Below are 21,220 nucleotides of genomic sequence, written 5' to 3' on the forward strand. Positions count from 1 at the left end.
CCTGTACTTCGGTACACGTGACAATAAATGTTCTACAAAGTGCAGCACATAGGTTAGAGATAGGAGTCAGGTCCCAATAATGTATATAGTCACACTCAAACACCTTTTTACTAACATTCCAACCTGCCTTAATCCTCTGTCTGCAGGTTGTGAGGGATGCGTGGGACTGGGTGTAGATGGTGTGCCGGGTGGGTGGGTGGGCGGGGGGCGGGGGGGGGAGGTTGGTGGTCTGGGGTGCGGGTGTTGGAGGATGGCATGGGACAGGGCCACCAGGACAATTGAATGTTCCATTGGGGTCACCCTCAGAGGTGGCAGGGAACGGGACCAGGAGTGTGTTGGACAGCTTACGCAGTGAGTGACCTACCGCCAACCCCCCGCAGATGTGTGGTGGCCCTGGGGCACATGTTGGCTGGCTTGTTGTGCGAGCCCGGGTGCTTCTTGGCCATCCCCTTGGTCAGATGAGGCCTGGCATTGTTCCTCTTCCTCCTCCAGCATGTCCCCCCTCTGCTGCGTGATGTTGTGCAGCACCCAGCAGGCCAGTACAATGTGAGAAACTCCCCTGGGGCTATATTGGAGTGCCCCATCAGAGTGGTCCAGACATCGGAAGCGTATCTTGAGCACTCCGATGCACCGCTCCATGATGCTCCTGGTTGCTGCATACGCATTGTTATAATAGTTCTCTGCCACGGTCTGGGGCCTCCGGAGAGATGTCATTAGCCAAGACCTCAGTGGGTAAGGCTTGTCATCCATGAGCCAATCCCTCACTCAAGGGGGCGCCTCAAATGTGGCTAGGATGTATGCGTCATGGGGACTGCGTGGGTATCGGGAGCAGACATGCATGATGTGCAGCTGGTGGTCACACACCAGCTGTATACTGAGGGAGTGGAAGCACTTCCTGCTGTGTTTTGTGACATTGCCGTTGTAATGATAGTCGCAGAACATTTGGTTGCTTAACTGGAACAATGACTTATTGATGAACACGTGGAAAGATAACAAACAGAATGCTATACAGATAAAGGTACAATGTGAGTTCCGTGAACAATCCTGGAACTATCCTTATGTGCGACTGCCTTGTTATATGCCTTACTACCAACTGGCGAGCGTCTCACGTCACGTGACCGATGTCTGACACCACCAGCAGGTTGGAGGTCACATTACTAACTATGTACAAAACTATTCACAGGCATATCACCACACTTCCAATTGGTGAAGGGCACCCCCAGGTGAGATGGTGCTCGTAGGGGGAGATGTGTACCATCGGTCACCCCCTGGACCTGGGGCTTACCAGCGATCACAGCAAATCTTGCTACTCAGGCATCCTGGTGTGCCTGGTCCAGACTTAAGTTTATATAGTCTGCTGCCCAGGTGCATTGGAATCCATCACAGCGCAGATGTCTGGATCACCATGTAGTCTATTGGATTTGGATGAGCAAGGGGATACTTATCTTGTTGAAATGTCTTCTCTCCCCTGGCAGAGAATGAATCTTGGAGCCAGCAATGCTTGCTATCTACCTGACCGTGGCTGCCGTTGCAGACACACGGAGGCTGGAAGCGCAGAGCCTGCTCCGAGAGGACGCAGCACAAGGCATAGATTACAAAAGCAGGGAGGTCACGTTGGAGTTGTATAGAACTTTGGTGAGGCCACAGCTGGAGTACTGTGTGCTATTCTGGTCGCCACATTATAGGAATGGTGTGATTGTACTGGAGGGGGTACAGAGGAGATTCACCAGGATGTTGCCTGGGATGGAACATTTCAGTTATGAAGAGAGGTTGGATAGGCTTGGGTTGATTTTGCTGGAGCAGAGAAGACTGAGGGGTGACCTGATCGAGGTGTACAAGATTATGAGGAGCATGGACAGGGTGGATAGGGAGCAGCTGTTCCCCTTAATTGAAGGGTCAGTCGCGAAGGGACACAACTTCAAAGTGAGGGGCAGGACGTTTAGCCGGGATGTGAGGAACAGCTTTTTTACCCAGACGGTGGTGACGGTCTGGAATGCACTGCCTTGGTGGATGGTAGAGGAGGGTTCCCTCACATCCTTCAAAAAGTGCCTGGGTGGGCACTTGGCATGTCATAACATTCGAGGCTATGGGCCAAGGACTGGTAAATGCGATTCGATAGGTAGGTCAGATACCGATGCAGACTCAACGGATCTCCTCTGCACTGTGTGACTCTGTGAACTCACAGGGTCCCACCACTTACCCTCCCACAGCCCTCCTTATCCCCCTTGCGGCTCCTCTCCTCATCACATCCCAACTCTCATTCACCAACCACATTTTTATTTCATTATTCGTTGAAGGGATGGGGTCGTCACTGACCAGGCCACTATTTATTGCCCATCCCTGAGGGGAGGCGGTGGCATCGTGGTATTGTGGCTGGACTCGTAATCCAAAGACCCAGAATAATGATCTGGGGACCCATGTTCAAATCCCACCACGGCAGGTGGTGCAATTTAAACTCAATAAAAAATATCTGGAATTAAAAGTCTAATGATGCCCATGAAACCATTGTCGATTGACATAAAAATCCATCTGGTTCACTAATGTCCTTTAGGGAAGGAAATCCCTTACCCAGTCTGGCCGACATGTGACTTCAGACCCACAGCAATGTTGTTGACTCTTAACTGTCCCCTCAAGGGCAATTAAGGATGGGCAATAAATGCTGGCAAAACCAGCCATGGCCACGTCCCATGAACGAATAATAAAAAAAAATTAAGAATCAACCACATTGCTGTGGGTCTGGAGTCACATGTAGGCCAGACCAGGTAAGGATTTCAGATTTCCTTCCCTAAAGGACATTAATCAACCAGATGTGTTTTTAGAACAATCAACAATGGTTTCATGGTCATCAGTGGACTTTTAATTTCTGATTTTTCTTTTGTTGATTTCAATTTCACTATCCGCCCTGATGGGATTTGAACCTGGGTCCCCAGAGTATTACTCTGGGTCTCTGGATTACAAGTCCAGTAACAATACTACTATGCCACTGCCTTCCCGCATGCCAGGCATCCTTACCATCTGACCTGGCATGTACCTGCCTACATACTCCCATCTGTCCCATTGGAAGACAAACTTGAGCGCAATCAGAGTGAATGAGCCCAGCTGGCTAGAGTGATACCCAAGCTAAAGATCCTCATGCAGTTTGAGGAAAGAGCTCGTGAACTGGCTGGAGAGGAGCAGGATCGCATCCGAGCTGAGGGCGAGGTTGGAGCACAAGACAAAAGTGAGAATCCTCAATGATTCCAGCCTCATGTGAGTTTTGTTTCTGCTATTCTTCCATGCATTAAAGTAATCTTGCTTCCTTTGCAGGTCAATCAACCGATCAACACAGCCCATCCTCTCGGCCTCTGGAGACAATGAACCCAAGCAACTCCAATGACAATATATCGGAGGTTAGCATTGAGGAGGCGTCACAGCTATCACCAGCACCCTCCCCCAGCGCTGATACTCGTAACTTGAAATGAGGCTTGAGATCTTTTGGTGGATATTTTGTTATGTCACCAGCAAGCGCCAGGAATATTGGAAAACCAGGTTCCGTCAGCGAAAATCCCGTTTCCTGAGTCTCGCATTATTTTGGGCCCACATCGCTGTTTACGCTTATGGGGTTGGCGGCATGGTAGCACAGTCGTTAGCACTGTCGCTTCACAATGCCAAGGTCCCAGGTTTGATTCCTGGCTGAGTTCACTGTCTGTGCGGAGTCTGCACATTCTCTCTGTGTCTGCATGAGTTTTCTCCAGGTGCTCCGGTTTCCACCCAAATTCCCGAAAGACATGGGGTGAAATTCTCCTACCCGCCCCGCCACATTTCTGCCCCGACCGGCCGGCGGGAGTCTCCGTAACACCGGCCGTTCAATGGGGTTTCCCATTGTGGGGCAGCCCCACGCCGTCGGGAAACCCCCGGGCGCCGGCAAAACGGAGACTCGCCGGCGGAGAATGACGGCCATGCTGTTGGGTAATTTGGGCATTCTGAATTCTCCCTCCGTGTACCCAAATCGGCGCCGTAATGTGGCGACTAGCAGCTTTTCACAGTAACTTCATTGCAGTGTTAAAGTAAGCCTACTTGTAACAATAAAGATTATTATTATTAAAGCTTGTCGGATAGAATATGTGAGCAAGTGTGAAGGTTTTAACTTTAATATGAAGAATAAAAATTAATTTTTTTTTAGAGTCTTCTAAAGATTAATGTTCAGAGGGACTTGTTCTCATACAAGGAAGACAGAAAGCTACCAGGCACAGCACAATAATAAGGAATTGGTGCTACAATAGTATGGGGCTTTGGTGAAACCGTATGTAGTGTTAGTCTCAAAACTGAAAGAAAGAAATACTTACACTGGAGGCGAGACAGCAAAGGTTCACATGGTTGGACATGGGGGGAGGGACAGCAGTCAGGGAGGAGGAGGAGGGGATAGAGGATGCGTGGACCTGAGAGGGTTCACCAGTTTGGTTCCTGCAATGAGAAAGCTGTTCTATAATGGAAGGCTAAATAAATTGGACCTACAAAGGAATTAAAAGAGATTTTATTCAAACAGACAAGGTTCGAAGGGGTATGACAGGGTAGACACTGGGAGTTTGTTTAACTGGGGACATATCCCACGATAAGGATGTGTTCATTTCAGACTGAGATGAGAAGGGATTTCATCTGAAGTAGCCTAGCATAACCATTGACAATGCAATTAGCGGTTGTTCCTTGCCAGTGATGCTGACATCCGAAAATGGATTTTAAAAAAGCATCCTTTTGAAAGTGCAGAAACAGGTGCAGGATAGGTTTGAAACAGTGTTGTCTGGAATGTTTTCTGTTTTCTGAGGGGACATAGGAACTAATAATAATTCCAAGTTCTCTGGAGTGGAATGAATGTGGCTGAATAATTGGTCGGGAGAGGGAAGACGTTGGGTGTGGGGTGGACAGGAAGAGGGTGCAGTGCTAAACTGAAATTTAACAGAAGTCAATGGAAAGGAAAATAGTGCAAAGAGTAAAAAGGATTCCCAATTCGCGACTGCCCATTTTATACTATCAAACAAAAACAATTTATTCTTCTATGGGGTTTAAATGAGACTAACTAATGGTTCAATATACCTCAATATCATCCTTAAAAGGAAGCAGAGGAGCATCCATAACATTCTTCAGAGAGAATGTTTCTGATGTCACATTAAATTTGTGGCCTGTTACTGTAGATATCCGGTCCCAATGTCTCATTTCCATTGACTTGTTGGACATCATTTCCAGGAGGGGGCATGATTCACTGAAATCATCGATTTTCTTCTTTAAATCGAGAAATGCCTGCCATTCCTTCAAGCCTTTGGGCAGCCTACGACACCTAGAAATGGTTCAGATGAAATAAAAGTTTACTTAATTGAAATGAATTTACATCGCAGACTGACATGTATATTACTATCAACGCCACAGTATACTTCTGAATAAAAATAGGAAGTGCTGGAAAATGTAAGGGGGTCTGGCAGCATCACAGTTTTCCTTTATTCGTTCATTGTGCAAAGACAGGTGGTAGGTCAGAAAATTGGACAGAATATAAGGAACAGCAAAGGATGACTAAAAGATTATTAAGGCACCAGAAATTAGAGTATGAGAGAAAACAAGCCTGAAATATGAAAACAGATAATAAGAGTTTTTGTAAATATTTTTAAAAGACATAGTTAACAAAGTGAATGTTGGTCTGATAGAAAATGAGTCTGGAAAAGTGCTAATGGAAAACAAGGAGATGGCACATGAATTGAACAGGTATTTGCATAAATCTTCACTCTGGAGGGTAAAAGTAACATCCCGGAAGCAGCTAAAAACCAGGAAATGGAAGGGAGCGAGGAACTCAGGAAAAATACAGTCACCAGAAAAGTGGAACTGAGTAAATTGTTGAAACTGCAGGCTGACACGAGCACAAGTCCTGATGGATGTCATCATAGGGTCAAAGAAATGTCCTGTGAGATAGTTAAATCATTGGTTTTAATATTCCAAAAATTCCCTGGATTCTGGGAATGTCCCATTAGATTGGAAGGTAGCAATTGTAACTTCATTATTCAAAAAAAGTGGAAATAGAAAGTGGGAAATGAGAGGCCAGTTCGCTTAAAATCTGTCACAGATCTGTCCAGGCAGGAATGATCCCTTCCAGTCGGGGAACACTTCAGCAGTCAAGGGCATTCAGCCTCTGATCTTCGGGAAAGAGTTCTCCAAGGCGGCCTTCAGGACGCGTGACAACGCCGCGCAGAAAGGTGTTGTAAGGCTTCTTACTGTGCTCACCCCAGTCTAACACCGACATCTCCACATCACAGAAAAAACTGCTAGAGGCCACCAATAAAGAAGCTATAGCTAAGCTCTAGGATATGCTCAAGGTAATCAATCAGAGTCAACATGGTTTTCTGAAAGGGAAATCACGTTGAACCAACTTATTGAAGTCCTTTGAGGAAGTAACATGTGCTGTGGATGAAAGGGAACTGGGGGATATAGGTTATTTTGATTTTCAGTACGGATTTGATAAAGTGCCACATCAAAGGTTACTGTAGAAAATGAAAAGGGATCGCAGAGGACCCATGGGACAGAGGAGCAGCTGGGGTGATCTCCGGAAGCCTCGGAGTCATCTGGCACTGCTAGTCTTGGAGGCACCCCATTGTCTCCACCATGGTGTTGACGCCCTCAGTGATGGCCCTGAGTGACTGGGTCATGCTCTGGAGTGCCTTGGCAATGATCACCCATTTCTGAGATATGTCTTTCATTGGCTGGGACATGATGTCGAGGCTCTCAGCCATGGTGGTCACAGGCTGAGCCATGCCTTGGACACCAATGCAGATTTTGTGCTCCAGGTTTTCCACTGTGGTTGCCACTCTAGCAGTGTTGGCCTGGGTGCCAAGCATTGCCGGCATCACCTCCTGTGCCTAAAGGCTTTGGGACTTGTCCAATCGGCCTTGCATCCGCAGGAATGTCACTGATACCCCCTTCTGAATATCACACTGTGTCCTACCGTCTGCATCAACTCTGGGAGAACCATGTCCAGAGGCTCGACATCTGGCTCTGACCCAGCTCTGTCCTGGGATCCATGGGGCCTCTGTCTCCCTTGGATGCTCTGTGAGGTTCTCACCAGATAGTGCCTGTAGAAGCCAGGTATTTCTGATACAACCAGTATAGGTAAAAGATAGCTGTTTAAGCCCCAGTTTTCAAATACCCATTTTAAAATGAGGGTTTCAGCATTCATAACCTCAGGTCATCTCTGGACATGCAGAGATACAAAACAATATGAAACAGCATAATTCCATCATAGATTAAAACAGCAAGTTGCAAAACAATTTGACACACTGCTTGTGCTACTGTCAAGGACAAGGGCTGAATTCCATGGCAACGAGGTGGCAGGAGTCCAGTGCAGTTTGTAGAGCATTGAATCAAATATATATTTGATTCCAGCTTTCTCGATATGAAGTCTCCATTGTTACATTAGCCAAGCTAGCTTAAAACCAGTTTATTGCTGGTAAAGATTAGCAGAATATCACTTTCCATAACATGCAGACATGAAACAATTAAAAGCTAATGTTGCACATTGAAGATGGACGGCTTGCCATCAAATCAAATGTGTTTGAGTCTAACCCAAACCAATTAGGATTATATTGGGGTGTGATTAGATGACTTAAGACAGATATGAAAGTGTATAACTGAAAAGTTTCCCCCCGCCATTTTAGTCTGTCCTTAATTGTCTGTCCTTAATTGTCTGTTAGTCTGTCAGTCTTTCTGTCTGTTAGTCTGTCTTTAATTCTCTGAATCTGTCAGTCTGTCTGTCTGTCAGTCTGTTTAGTCAGTCTGTCTTTGTAGTGATGTAGTGTTTTTGACTTTGAGTTTGAGTTTAGCTGAAGATTAGCTCTCTCTCTCTTTTCATGTTTCATTTCCAGACTTTGACCTTTTAAAAGTTACTTTCGAGCTGTCTGCCTAAGCAAAAAGATCTTGGGCGGGATTCTCCGAAATCGGTGCGATGTCCGCCGACCGGCGCCAAAAACGGCACGAATCAGTCTGGCATCGTGCCGCCCCAAAGGTGCGGAATTCTCCACACCTTGAGGGGCCGAGCCCTCATCTTGAGGGGCTAGGCCTGCGCTGGACTGATTTCCGCCCTGCAAGCTGGCGGGAAAGGCCTTTGGTGCCCTGCCAGCTGGCGCGGAAATGACTTTGCCGTGCGGCGCATGCGCGGGAGCGTCAGCGGCCGCTCACGGCATCCCCGTTCATGCGCAGTGGAGGGGGTCTCTTCCGCCTCCGCCATGGTGGAGACCATGGCGAAGGCGGAAGGAAAAGAGTGCCCCCACGGCACAGGCCCGCCCGCGGATCGGTGGGCCCCGATCGCGGGCCAGGCTCTCGTTGGAAAAGTCTTATTATTAGATGGTGATCCTGCAAGACAATGGACATGTGGTCAGTGAGGGGGAAGGAATATTTTGTGAGACATCAACAACTCACTTCAGCTAGGTCACCTGGTGAAGGGACAGTGTGTCCTTACTTCTCTGCTGCAAACCAACCTCGCTGTCAGTCACTGATCTGTCCTAAGGCAACCTTGCGACCTCCAGAGCCAGTTCCTCATAGAGGGTAAGGACTTGAATCTCTGGCACTCCTCCCACCCCCCTTCACCCTTTCCCTCTTATTGTCGGCTATCTTCTGCGGGGACAAAGGGAGGGCATAGTGAGGCACACGTCTGATGGGTCAGGGGGTCTATAGCAGGTGGCATGTGTGGGCACCACACCTAGACATGAAGGGGTTGTGCTGGTTGGGAGGGTGCGAGGCGTCAGCTGGTGGATTGGGAAATTGAGGGGTGTTGGGTGGAACTGATGTAAAGAGGAGATAGGTGGCAACTTACCCTTGCAGCACGTTGGAGGTTGTTTGTCTTCTTCTGACATTGGAGGGTGGTCCACCTGGTCAGGCTGCCCACACTGACTTTTTTCAAATTCATTTACTGGATGTGGGCGTCGCAAGTTAGGCCAGCATTTATTGTCCATCCCTAATTGCTCTTCAGAGGGTGGTGGTGAGTTGCCTTCTTGAACCGCTGCAGTCCTTGAGGTGTAGGTACACCCACTGTGCTGTCAGGGAGGGAGATCCAGGATGTTGCCCCAGCGACAGTGAAGGAGCGGCGGTATCTTTTCAAGTCAGGGTGGTGAGTGACTTGGAGGGGAACTTCCAGGTGGTGGGGTTCCCGGTATCTGCTGCGCTTATCCTTCTAGATGGTAGTGGTTGTGGGTTTGGAAGGTGCTGTGTAAGGAGCCTTGGATAGTCACTGCAGTGCATCTTGTAGATGATACACACGGCTGCCACTGTTCGTCGGTGGTGCGGTGTTTGAATGTTTGTGGAGGAGGGAGCAATCAAGCAGCCTGCTTTGTCCTGAATGATGTCGAGCTTCTTGAGTGTTGTTGGAGCTGCACTAATCCAGGCAAGTGGAGAGTATTCCATTAAAGTCTTAACTTGTGCCTTGTAGATAGTGGACAGGCTTTGAGGGGACAGGAGGTGAGTTCCTCGCCCTAGGATTCCTAGCCTTTGACCTGCCCTGGTAGCCACAGTCTTAATATGGCTAGTCCAGTTCAGTTTCTGATCAATGGTTGATGCACGATCAATTGTACAAAGACTTAGGTTGGATACAACTGTGGCTTTATTGCAGTAAGATGTGTGGCCTCCCACAGCACCTGGCGAAATGCTGCTGAATAGAGGACACGCATATTTATACTCCTCCTACTGGGCGGGGCCAGCAGGCAGGGGCTACCGGCGAACCTGTAGTACAGGTCCTACCTTATATCACCAAATACAAGTGTAACAGTGGTTTACCACATCCACACCTTGTTAAAAATGAGTCCGGCGGGGGTGGTGGAAAACTATATACAGTAGTGAATTTATGTATAGTGTTTTATTAGGAGAGAAAAAAATGTCTTTTGAAAGTCCGGTGCCAGTTATTCAACCGGTCTGGTGCCTTGACGTTCCGGGAGCGACGTAACGGTGGCGGCGATGTCGATGCTGGCGACGTCAGTGCTGGCCTGATGTCGGGTGACTGCGGGAGTGTCCGAAATCCTCTTCATCCTCTTGCGTGGGCAGGGGAAGGAGGGATGGTCCTTGTGGAGTCGGATGTGCCGACGGAGCAGGACCGGTCCTGGAGCTGCGAGCCAAGTCAGGAGCGACACCCCGGAAGTGGACTTTCTGGGGAAGGCAAAAAGACGTTCATGGGTGTGTTATTCGTAGCGGTGCACAGTAGTGACCGGATGGAGTGTAGTGCATCAGGGAGGATCTCCTGCCAGCGAGAGGCTGGGACGTTCCTGGACCGTAGGGCCAGTTGGATGGCCCTCCAAACCATTCCGTTCTCCCTCTCTACCTGCCTGTTGCCCCGGGGGTTATAGCTGGTCGTCCTGCTGGAGGCGATACCCCTGCTGAGCAGGAACTGACGCAGCTTATCACTCATGAATGAGGATCCCCTGTCACTGTGGCGGGGAAGCCAAACAGAGCGAAGATTGTGTTGAGGGCCTTGATGACGGTGGCAGACGTCATATCGGGGCAGGGGATGGCGAAGGAGAACCTGGAGTACTCATCGACCACACTGAGAATATACGTGTTACGGTCGATGGAGGGGAGGGGTCCTTTGAAATCCACGCTGAGGCGCTCAAAGGGTCGGGAGGCTTTCACCAGGCACGCACGTTCCGGCCGGTAGAAATGCGGCTTGCACTCCGCACAGACCTGGCAGTCCCTGGTGACTGTCCGTACTTCCTTGACGGAGTAGGGCAGATTGGGAGCCTTGACAAGATGGTACAACCGTGTGACCCCCGGGTGAGAAAGGCTGTCGTGTAGGGTCCAGAGTCAGTCGACTTGTGCGCTGGCACATGTACCTCGGGATAGGGCGTCTGGGCAACACATCATACTGCAATAAATTGATGCACGATCAATTGTACAAAGACTTAGGTTGGATACAACTGTGGCTTTATTGCAGTAAGATGTGTGGCCTCCCACAGCTGGCAAAATGGCTGCTGAATAGAGGACATGCATATTTATACTCCTCCTACTGGGCGGAGCCAGCAGGCAGGGGCTACCAGCGAACCTGTAGTACAGGTCCTACCTTAAATCACCTAATAAAGATGTGGAGATGCCGGCGTTGGACTGGGGTGAGCATAGTACGAAGTCTTACAACACCAGGTTAAAGTCCAACAGGTTTGTTTCGATGTCACTAGCTTTCGGAGTGCTGCTCCTTCCTCAGGTGAATGAAGAGGTCTGCTCCAGAAACACATATATAGACAAATTCAAAGATGCCAAACAATGCTAGGAATGCGACCATTAGCAGGTGATTAAATCCTTACAGATCCAGAGATGGGGTAACCCCAGGTTAAAGAGGTGTGAATTGTATCAAGCCAGGACAGTTGGTAGGATTTCACAGGCCAGATGGTGGGGGATGAATGTAATGCGACATGAATCCCAGGTCCCGGTTGAGGCCGCACTCATGTGTGCGGAACTTGGCTATAAGTTTCTGCTTGGCGATTCTGCGTTGTTGCGGGTCCTGAAGGCCGCCTTGGAGAACGCTTACCCGGAGATCAGAGGCTGAATGCCCTTGACTGCTGAAGTGTTCCCCGACTGGAAGGGAACATTCCTGCCTGGTGATTGTTGCGCGATGTCCGTTCATTCGTTGTCGCAGCGTCTGCATGGTCTCGCCAATGTACCACGCTTCGGGACATCCTTTCCTGCAGCGTATGAGGTAGACAACGTTGGCCGAGTCGCACGAGTATGTACCGCGTACCTGGTGGGTGGTGTTCTCACGTGTAATAGTGGTATCCATGTCGATGATCTGGCACGTCTTGCAGAGATTGCTATGACAGGGTTGTGTGGTGTCGTGGTCACTGTTCTGAAGACTGGGTAGTTTGCTGCAAACAATGGTTCGTTTGTGGTTGCGCGGTTGTTTGAAGGCAAGTAGTGGGGGTGTGGGGATGACCTTGGCAAGATGTTCATCGTCATCAATGACGTGTTGAAGGCTGTGAAGAAGATGACGTAGTTTCTCCGCTCCGGGAAAGTACTGGACGACGAAGGGTATTCTGTCGGTTGTGTCCCATGTTTGTCTTCTGAGGAGGTCGGTGCGGTTTGTCGCTGTGGCGCGTTGGAACTGTCGATCGATGAGTCGAGTGCCATATCCTATTCGTACGAGGGCATCTTTCAACGTCTGTAGATGTCTGTTACGCTCCTCCTCGTCTGAGCAGATCCTGTGTATACGGAGCGATGTCCATAGGGGATGGCTTCTTTAATGTGTTTAGGGTGGAAGCTGGATCCGTAGGGAGGATCCGTAAGGATTTAATCACCTGCTAATGGTCGCATTCCTCGCATTGTTTGGCATCTTTGAATTTGTCTATATATGTGTTTCTGGAGCAGACCTCTTCATTCACCTGAGGAAGGAGCAGCGCTCCGAAAGCTAGTGACATCGAAACAAACCTGTTGGACTTTAACCTGGTGTTGTCAGACTTCGTACTGACCTAATAAAGGTGTAACAGTGGTTTACCACAATGGTAACCTCCAGGAGATGGTCATTGCCTGGTACTTGCATGACATGAATGTAACTGCTGCTGCCACTGCTTCCCAGGTGTCATTGCTGACCTCGGTGCTGATTTAAATCTTTCAATTAAATGACTGTAAGCGTTGAAAAGCCTGGCCAGGTCGGCATCACCAAAGCAAGGAGCAGGTGTACGTGCTGCCATCCTTGTGAGTGAGTACTCAGGAAGTGTTTAAAAGTATTTCCCTCTTGTTAGCGGTGAGCAGCTGTGGTGCAAGTAAGGTGAATCGGACGGTGAGGGAGCCAGGCATGTTGAGATTCACCTGGGGGCTAATTTAGGGATTCGGAGGTGGCCTCAGTGTCAGGACACCGGCCATGGGGGCCGGTATGGATGCCGACATGTGGTGCAGGGTGGGGCTTTGCCCAGCCTCCAGGTTGGGAGGGGTAGGGTTGCGGGTGTATGAGACAGGGGGTTGGTGCTGCCTGCTCACCCTGGCAGCCCTGCAGAGATTGTGCAGTTTTTTCCAACACTGCTGGCCGGTCAGGAAGATGTTACCGACGTCTCTGACCGCCTCTGCCACCTTCGCCCAGGCACGGCGAATGGCGATGGCGGGCAGCCTCCTTCCCAGGCCGAGGTATAGGGCCAACCACCTCTCCTCCACCACGTCCAGGAGAGTCTCCAGCTCAGCCTCCGTGAACCTTTTGCTGCCCGTCTTGCTGCCACCTTGTTGGCTGGGATGCTGTGTGTGAGGAGTGAAGTTTGTATGTGCGGCTGCAGCCTGTCAGCCTCCTGAGTGTCAATCGCGAAACCGGCGAATGAAAAAAATGAAATGAAAATCACTTATTGTCACAAGTAGGCTTCAAATGAAATTACTGTGAAAAGCCCCTAGTCGCCACATTCCGGCGCCTGTTCGGGGAGGCTGGTACGGGAATCCCGCACCGTTTCACATTGGATTCAAACTAGAACAAAGAACAAAGAAATGTACAGCACAGGAACAGGCCCTTCGGCCCTCCAAGCCCGTGCCGACCATGCTGCCCGACTAAACTACAATCTTCTACACTTCCTGGGTCCGTATCCCTCTATTCCCATCCTATTCATGTATTTGTCAAGATGCCCCTTAAATGTCACTATCGTCCCTGCTTCCACCACCTCCTCCGGTAGCGCGTTCCAGGCACCCACTACCCTCTGCGTAAAAAACTTGCCTCGTACATCTACTCTAAACCTTGCCCCTCTCACCTTAAACCTATGCCCCCTAGTAATTGACCCCTCCACCCTGGGGAAAAGCGTCTGACTATCCACTCTGTCTATGCCCCTCATAATTTTGTAGACCTCTATCAGTTCTCCCCTCAACCTCCTTCGTTCCAGTGAGAACAAACCGAGTTTATTCAACCGCTCCTCATAGCTAATGCCCTCCATACGCGGCAACATTCTGGTAAATCTCTTCTGCACCCTCTTTAAAGCCTCCACATCCTTCTGGTAGTGTAGCGACCAGAATTGAACACTATACTCCAAGTGTGGCCTAACTAAGGTTCTATACAGCTGCAACATGACTTGCCAATTCTTATACTCAATGCCCCGGCCAATGAAGGCAAGCATGCCGTATGCCTTCTTGACTACCTTCTCCACCTGTGTTGCCCCTTTCAATGACCTGTGGACCTGTACTCCTAGATCTCTTTGACTTTCAATACTCTTGAGGGTTCTACCATTCACTGTATATTCCCTACCTGCATTAGACCTTCCAAAATGCATTACCTCACATTTGTCCAGATTAAACTCCATCTGCCATCTCTCCGCCCAAGTCTCCAAGCAATCTAAATCCTGCTGTATCCTCTGACAGTCCTCATCGCTATCCGCAATTCCACCAACCTTTGTGTCGTCTGCAAACTTACTAATCAGACCAGTTACATTTTCCTCCAAATCATTTATATATACTACAAACAGCAACGGTCCCAGCACTGATCCCTGTGGAACACCACTGGTCACAGCCCTCCAATTAGAAAAGCATCCTTCCATTGCTACTCTCTGCCTTCTATGACCTAGCCAGTTCTGTATCCACCTTGCCAGCTCACCCCTGATCCCATGTGACTTCACCTTTTGTACTAGTCTACCATGAGGGACCTTGTCAAAGGCCTTACTGAAGTCCATATAGACAACATCCACTGCCCTACCTGCATCAATCATCTTAGTGACCTCCTCGAAAAACTCTATCAAGTTAGTGAGACACGACCTCCCCTTCACAAAACCATGCTGCCTCTCACTAATACGTCCATTTGCTTCCAAATGGGAGTAGATCCTGTCTCGAAGAATTCTCTCCAGTAATTTCCCTACCACTGAAGTAAGGCTCACCGGCCTGTAGTTCCCTGGATTATCCTTGCTACCCTTCTTAAACAGAGGAACAACCTTGGCTATTCTCCAGTCCTCCGGGACATCCCCTGAAGACAGTGAGGATCTAAAGATTTCTGTCAAGGCCTCAGCAATTTCCTCTCCAGCCTCCTTCAGTATTCTGGGGTAGATCCCATCAGACCCTGGGGACTTATCTACCTTAATATTTTTTAAGACACCCAACACCTCGTCTTTTTGGATCTCAATGTAACCCAGGCTATCTACACACCCTTCTCCAGACTCAACATCTACCAATTTCTTCTCTTTGGTGAATACTGATGCAAAGTATTCATTTAGTACCTCGCCCATTTCCTCTGGCTCCACACATAGATTCCCTTGCCTATCCTTCAGTTGGCCAACCCTTTCCCTGGCTACCCTCTTGCTTTTTATGTACGTGTAAAAAGCCTTGGGATTTTCCTTAACCCTATTTGCCAGTGACTTTTCGTGACCCCTTCTAGCCCTCCTGACTCCTTGCTTAAGTTCCTTCCTACTTTCCTTATATTCCACGCAGGCTTCATCTGTTCCCAGCCTTTTAGCCCTGACAAATGCCTCCTTTTTCTTTTTGACAAGGCCTACAATATCTCTCGTTATCCAAGGTTCCCGAAAATTGCCGTATTTATCCTTCTTCCTCACAGGAATATGCCGGTCCTGAATTCCTTTCAACTGACACTTGAAAGCCTCCCACATGTCAGATGTTGATTTGCCCTCAAACATCCGCCCCCAATCTATGTTCTTCAGATCCCGCCTAATATTAGCCTTCCCCCAATTTAGCACATTCATCCTAGGACCACTCTTATCCTTATCTTATCCACCAGTACTTTAAAACTTACTGAATTGTGGTCACTGTTCCCGAAATGCTCCCCTACTGAAACATCTACCACCTGGCCGGGCTCATTCCCCAATACCAGGTCTAGTACCGCCCCTTCCCTAGTTGGACTGTCTACATATTGTTTTAAGAAGCCCTCCTGGATGCTCCTTACAAACTCCGCCCCGTCTAAGCCCCTGGCACTAAGTGAGTCCCAGTCAATATTGGGGAAGTTGAAGTCTCCCATCACCACAACCCTGTTGTTTTTACTCTTTTCCAAAATCTGTCTACCTATCTGCTCCTCTATCTCCCGCTGGCTGTTGGGAGGCCTGTAGTAAACCCCCAACATTGTGACTGCACCCTTCTTATTCCTGATCTCTACCCATATAGCCTCACTGCCCTCTGAGGTGTCGTCCCGCAGTACAGCTGTGATATTCTCCCGAACCAGTAGCGCAACTCCGCCTCCCCTTTTACATCCCCCTCTATCCCGCCTGAAACATCTAAATCCTGGAACGTTTAGCTGCCAATCCTGCCCTTCCCTCAACCAGGTCTCTGTAATGGCAACAACATCATAGTTCCAAGTACTAATCCAAGCTCTAAGTTCATCTGCCTTACCCGTAATACTTCTTGCATTAAAACATATGCACTTCAGGCCATCAGACCCGCTGTGTTCAGCAACTTCATCCTGTCTGCTCTGCCTCAAAGCCCCACTGTCCCTATTCCATAGTTCTCCCTCAATGCTCTCACCTTCTGACCTATTGCTCCCGTGCCCACACCCCTGCCATACGATTCGATTGTGTTCCACGTGGCTCCAGTGCTAGCCCCTTACAGTGGGAGACACGGTAGCACAGTGGTTAGCACTGTTGCTTCACAGCCCAAGGGTTCCAGGTTCGCTTCCCGGTTTGGGTCGTTGTCTGTGCAGAATCTGTAGGTTCTTCCCGTGTCTGCATGGGTTTCCTCCGGGTGCTCCGGTTTCCTCCCATAAGTCCTGAAAGAACATGCTGTTAGGTGAATTGGACATTCTGAATTCTCCCTCAGTGTACCCGAACAGGTGCCGGAAAGTGGTGACAAGGGGATTTTCACAGTAACTTCATTGCAGTGTTAACGTAAGCCTACTTGTGACAATAAAGATTATTATTGTTATAGTAGCTGAATCGGTCCAGGTGCAGAGCCGGTTTTTCTGTCATGGAACTCCTCCTATCCTGTACTGGCGTCAACACTTAGGGCTGGATTCTCTGATTCTGCGACTATGTCCAGAGGAAGCATCTGGTCTTATGAGCAAAAAGTTGGCGGCGCCCCTACATCGATGCTCCGCCCGGTGGGAGGCTAGAACCGCGCCACGTAAAGCCCCCTGCTTTACCTGCTGATACGGATGCAGAATGGCGGGGTCCATGGCCGCGCATGCACACAGCGGTGATCTGCAGCGGCCGCACCGTACAACATGGCGGTGGCCACGTGCGGACCCAGCCTGCCGGATAGTGCCCCTCAGTAACCCCCCTCGCCACCCCAGACCACCCCCGCCAGTCCCTTCCAGCACCCGCCGAAGCCCCCCTGCCAGCGGAACAGCTCCCCCCCCCCAGACTGTGGCGACGTTGGACACAGTCCAAAGCCGCCATGCGAGGTCCCTGTAAACTGAGAGGACATGCGACCGGCGGCGCCGAGAAGATGGCTCATCGAAGGCAGAGCAACGGGGTAGGGCCTTAGATGACGTCCTGAGGCCATCCCAACGGTGTGCGGTATACTCAGCGATCATGCCGCTTTTGATAGGGCGGAGCATCCGAAAAACGGCGGCGCCCTCCGATTTCGCCGTAAAAACAGATTCTCCAGCCAATCGGCAAACGTGATTTCGGCATCGGCAATCGGAAAATCCAGCCCTACGTCTCAGAAAGGGAGAATTCAGCCCACTGTTTGTGAATCTATTAGTGCGTGTTCTCAAACATTTGTATCTTCTGCCCAATGGAAGAGGTTGGAAGAGAGAATGTAACAGCTAACATTGAATCCCATCTGCCACTGTTTTAGCCTATCTCTCTGCCTAATCAGTGTCCCTTCCATTCTTTAAGCCTCTGAATTATTGGCTATTATTGTCTGTAAATTGTCCACCAATGTACAGCAAATGCATCAATGTACATTTGTACATTTCACCGGAGGAAGGAGCAGCGCTCCGAAAGCTAGTGATATCGAAACAAACCTGTTGGACTTTAACCTGGTGTTGTAAGACTTTTAACTGTGCTCACCCCAGTCCAACGCCGGCATCTCCACATCAATGTACTTTTGAACAGAGGTAGCAATGGAAGAGAATCCTATATAATCATTCTGAGAAACTGCCCTAATTAATTTTCGCTATTCTTCCTTTCTAACCTTCCTTCCAATTCATGACCCTCCCACTAATCATCTCCCAGCAGTCTTCTTTTCAAAGGCATTTATTATATTTCCTCAAACCATTCTAACTGTCAGCTTCCTTGAAAACCAGCAGCTTTATTAAGCATGATACACCATCATATCGGAGCCAAAGAAGAACCAGGCAATGTGCCTCAATGACTACCGTCCGGTGGCCCTGACTTTAGTCATAATGAAGTGCTTCGAGAGATTGATCATAAAGCGCATCACCTCCATACTCCCAGAACGCCTTGATCCACTGCAATTCGCATACCGTCGCAACCGGTCCACAGCAGACGCCATTTCCCTGGCCCTACATTCATCCCTAGAGCATCTCGACAACACGGACTCCTACATCAGACTCCTCTTTATTGACTACAGCTCCGCCTTCAACACCATAATCCCAGCCAAGCTCATATCAAAGCTCCAAAACCTAGGACTTGGCTCCTCACTCTGCAACTGGATCCTTGATTTTCTGACCAACAGACAACAATCAGTAAGAATGAACAACAACACCTCCTCCACAATAGTCCTCAACACCGGGGGCCCGCAAGGCTGCGTACTTAGCCCCCTACTCTACTCCCTGTACACACACGACTGGCTGGCAAAATTTGGTTCCAACTCCATTTACAAGTTTGCTGATGATACGACCATAGTTATCCGGATCTCGAATAACGACGAGTCAGAATACAGGAGGGAGATTGGCTACCTAGTGGAGTGGTGCAGCGACAACAATCTCTCCCTCAATGCCAGCAAAACTAAAGAGCTGGTCATTGGCTTCAGGAAGCAAAGTACTGTACACACCCCTGTCTGCATCAACGGGGCCACGGTGGAGATGGTTAGCAGTTTCAAATTCCTAGGGGTGCACATCTCCAAAAATCTGTCCTGGTCCACCCACGTCGACGCTACCACCAAGAAAGCACAACAGCGCCTATACTTCCTCAGGAAACTAAGGAAATTCGGCATGTCCACATTGACTCTTACCAACTTTTACAGATGCACCATAGAAAGCATCCTATCTGGCTGCATCACAGCCTGGTATGGCAACTGCTCGGCCCAGGACCGCAAGAAACTTCAGAGAGTCGTGAACACCGCCCAGTCCATCACACGAACCTGCCTCCCATCCATTGACTCCATCTACACCTCCCGCTGCCTGGGGAAAGCGGGCAGCATAATCAAAGACCACTCCCACCCGGCTTACTCACTCTTCCAACTTCTTCCATCGGGCAGGAGATACAGAAGTCTGAGAACACGCATGAACAGACTCAAAAACAGTTTCTTCCCCACTGTTACCAGACTCCTAAATGACCCTCTTATGGACTGATTTCATTAACACTGTATGCTTCATCCGATGCCGGTGCTTATATAGTTACATTGTATACCTTGTGTTGCCCTATTATGTATTTTCTTTTATTCCCTTTTCTTCCCATGTACTTAATGATCTGTTGAGGTGCTCCAGAAAAATACTTTTCACTGTACCTCGGTACACGTGACAATAAACAAATCCAAATCCAAATCCAAATATTCCTTTCTGGCATCCACATTGGCTACTAGTTATTTTATCTTTGTCTTATTAATTTTAAATTTAACCATAGATTACCCAGTTTAGCTTTAACCCCTGTTAAAATTGGGCACTTAGTTAAACGCCGAATCCTGTTGCACATGTCAACTCTCAATAGAACCCTGGGGGTGGGGGTGGGAAGAAGGGGGCAGTCTATCAATCTTGGCCTGGGGTTGTTACCACTGGAGAAATTCGGGGATTGCCAATCCATGTTTGTGGTAAGCAGGGAGGAATATGCTCCTGAAAAAGGCAGCTCAGAGCAGGACAAACCTTAAAACAACAAAAAGAGGGGCATTGAGGAGTCTAAGCTGGAGGCTGAAGTGTGTTGGGAATATTAGGTCGTTATCTGAAACTGGAGCTCATTTAATATGCTGAGGTTCAGGCTGGAAGGCTGGGCGTGTCCAGATGTTAACTCCCAGCTGAGGCTTCTAATATTTTGTTGAAAACCACATGATGGCACTTCCGGCTGCATTCCCCCTTATCTGCAAAATGTGTCAGTCCCCTACCCATCCATTCACCCAGGGTGCCCTGAAGGGAGGAGGCTTGGGCCAGTGGGGGAGATGTGGGTGAAATTCCCAGCCTTAGAGCAGAAGCGGGCTCCTCCGGGGTTCTTCAGTGATCCTGAGCAGCTGAGGAAAACAGAACTCCCTGTCCTCATCAAGATAGGGATTGAGACAATAAAGAGCACAATAAGTTGCAGATTTATCATTCCTCTTTTTTGATTGGGAGAGGAGTTTCTTTAAAAACAAGGTTTTGACTCCATTGAAAAAGACTGTCCACAAAACAAGTGAAGAGCAAGTATATTTTTCTGAACTGATTTGAAGGAGTGGGGAAACTGGAGAAGTACCAGGGCCCATGGTTTCTCTCTCAGGTCCTGACTGAGAGAAAGAGAAACAAAGGGCTGGATTTGACCATTTCCAGCAAGGTAAGGGAGACACTCAAACAATGGGCAATTTCACATACCATCAGAGGTTCTGTCACATCACAGGACAGATGATCAAATCTTCAGGAAAATATCAAATCAAAGCTAACATTGCTACAAGAACAGAGGACGCTTGAAAAACTCAGCAGGTCTGCCAGCATCCATCAGGAGAGAAACAGAGTTAACGTTTCAAGTCCACAGATTCCTCGTCAGAACTGAAATGAGGGAAGAATGTAGAAACTCCGATATATAATGGCAACTTTAAGTGCTATGAACGACATGCTTTATGGAATAACTTATCTGAATGTAAGCAAATTTTATTCCCAACCTGTTTTGAAATTCTAACAGCTCAGCATTAATCTTCTCAATGTCGAGTTCAGTCCACAGCACGTCATAATAACCATTAATATTAGTCATCACTGCATCATACAGGCTGTACAATTTCTGAAGAAGGCTCAGCTCTTTCCTGGAGAGAAAGCAAAACAGCAGCAGTAATTAATAGCAAATGGAGAACACGGAGGAAACCCACACAGACACAAGGAGAAAGTGCAAACTCCACACAGACAGTCATCCAAGGCCAGAATTGAACCCGGATCCTTGATACTGTAGGCAGCTGTGCTAACCACTGTGCCACCGTGCCGCCCCAATGACTGGAATTGAAAATTCATCATCAGAGGTTAGCTCAGAAAGTGTTGTCATGTAGTATA

At 48.7% G+C, this 21,220-nt stretch overlaps 1 protein-coding gene across 1 annotated transcript in view; it reads right to left on the bottom strand.

The window, feature by feature from the left end:
* LOC140411508 (dynein axonemal heavy chain 8-like) overlaps positions 1–21,220 on the bottom strand; it is a 2,059,122-nt gene that overhangs the window by 1,087,658 nt on the left and 950,244 nt on the right. Inside the window, exons 33-34 of the mRNA XM_072500594.1 lie at positions 20,842–20,979; positions 5,071–5,311 (exon numbers count right to left, since the gene is read on the bottom strand). Of these exons, the coding sequence (XP_072356695.1) occupies positions 5,071–5,311; positions 20,842–20,979 (379 nt within the window). The remainder of the gene's footprint in view (positions 1–5,070; positions 5,312–20,841; positions 20,980–21,220) is intronic.

This window comes from Scyliorhinus torazame, chromosome 4, assembly GCF_047496885.1.
Source record: "Scyliorhinus torazame isolate Kashiwa2021f chromosome 4, sScyTor2.1, whole genome shotgun sequence".
NCBI lineage: Eukaryota > Metazoa > Chordata > Chondrichthyes > Carcharhiniformes > Scyliorhinidae > Scyliorhinus > Scyliorhinus torazame.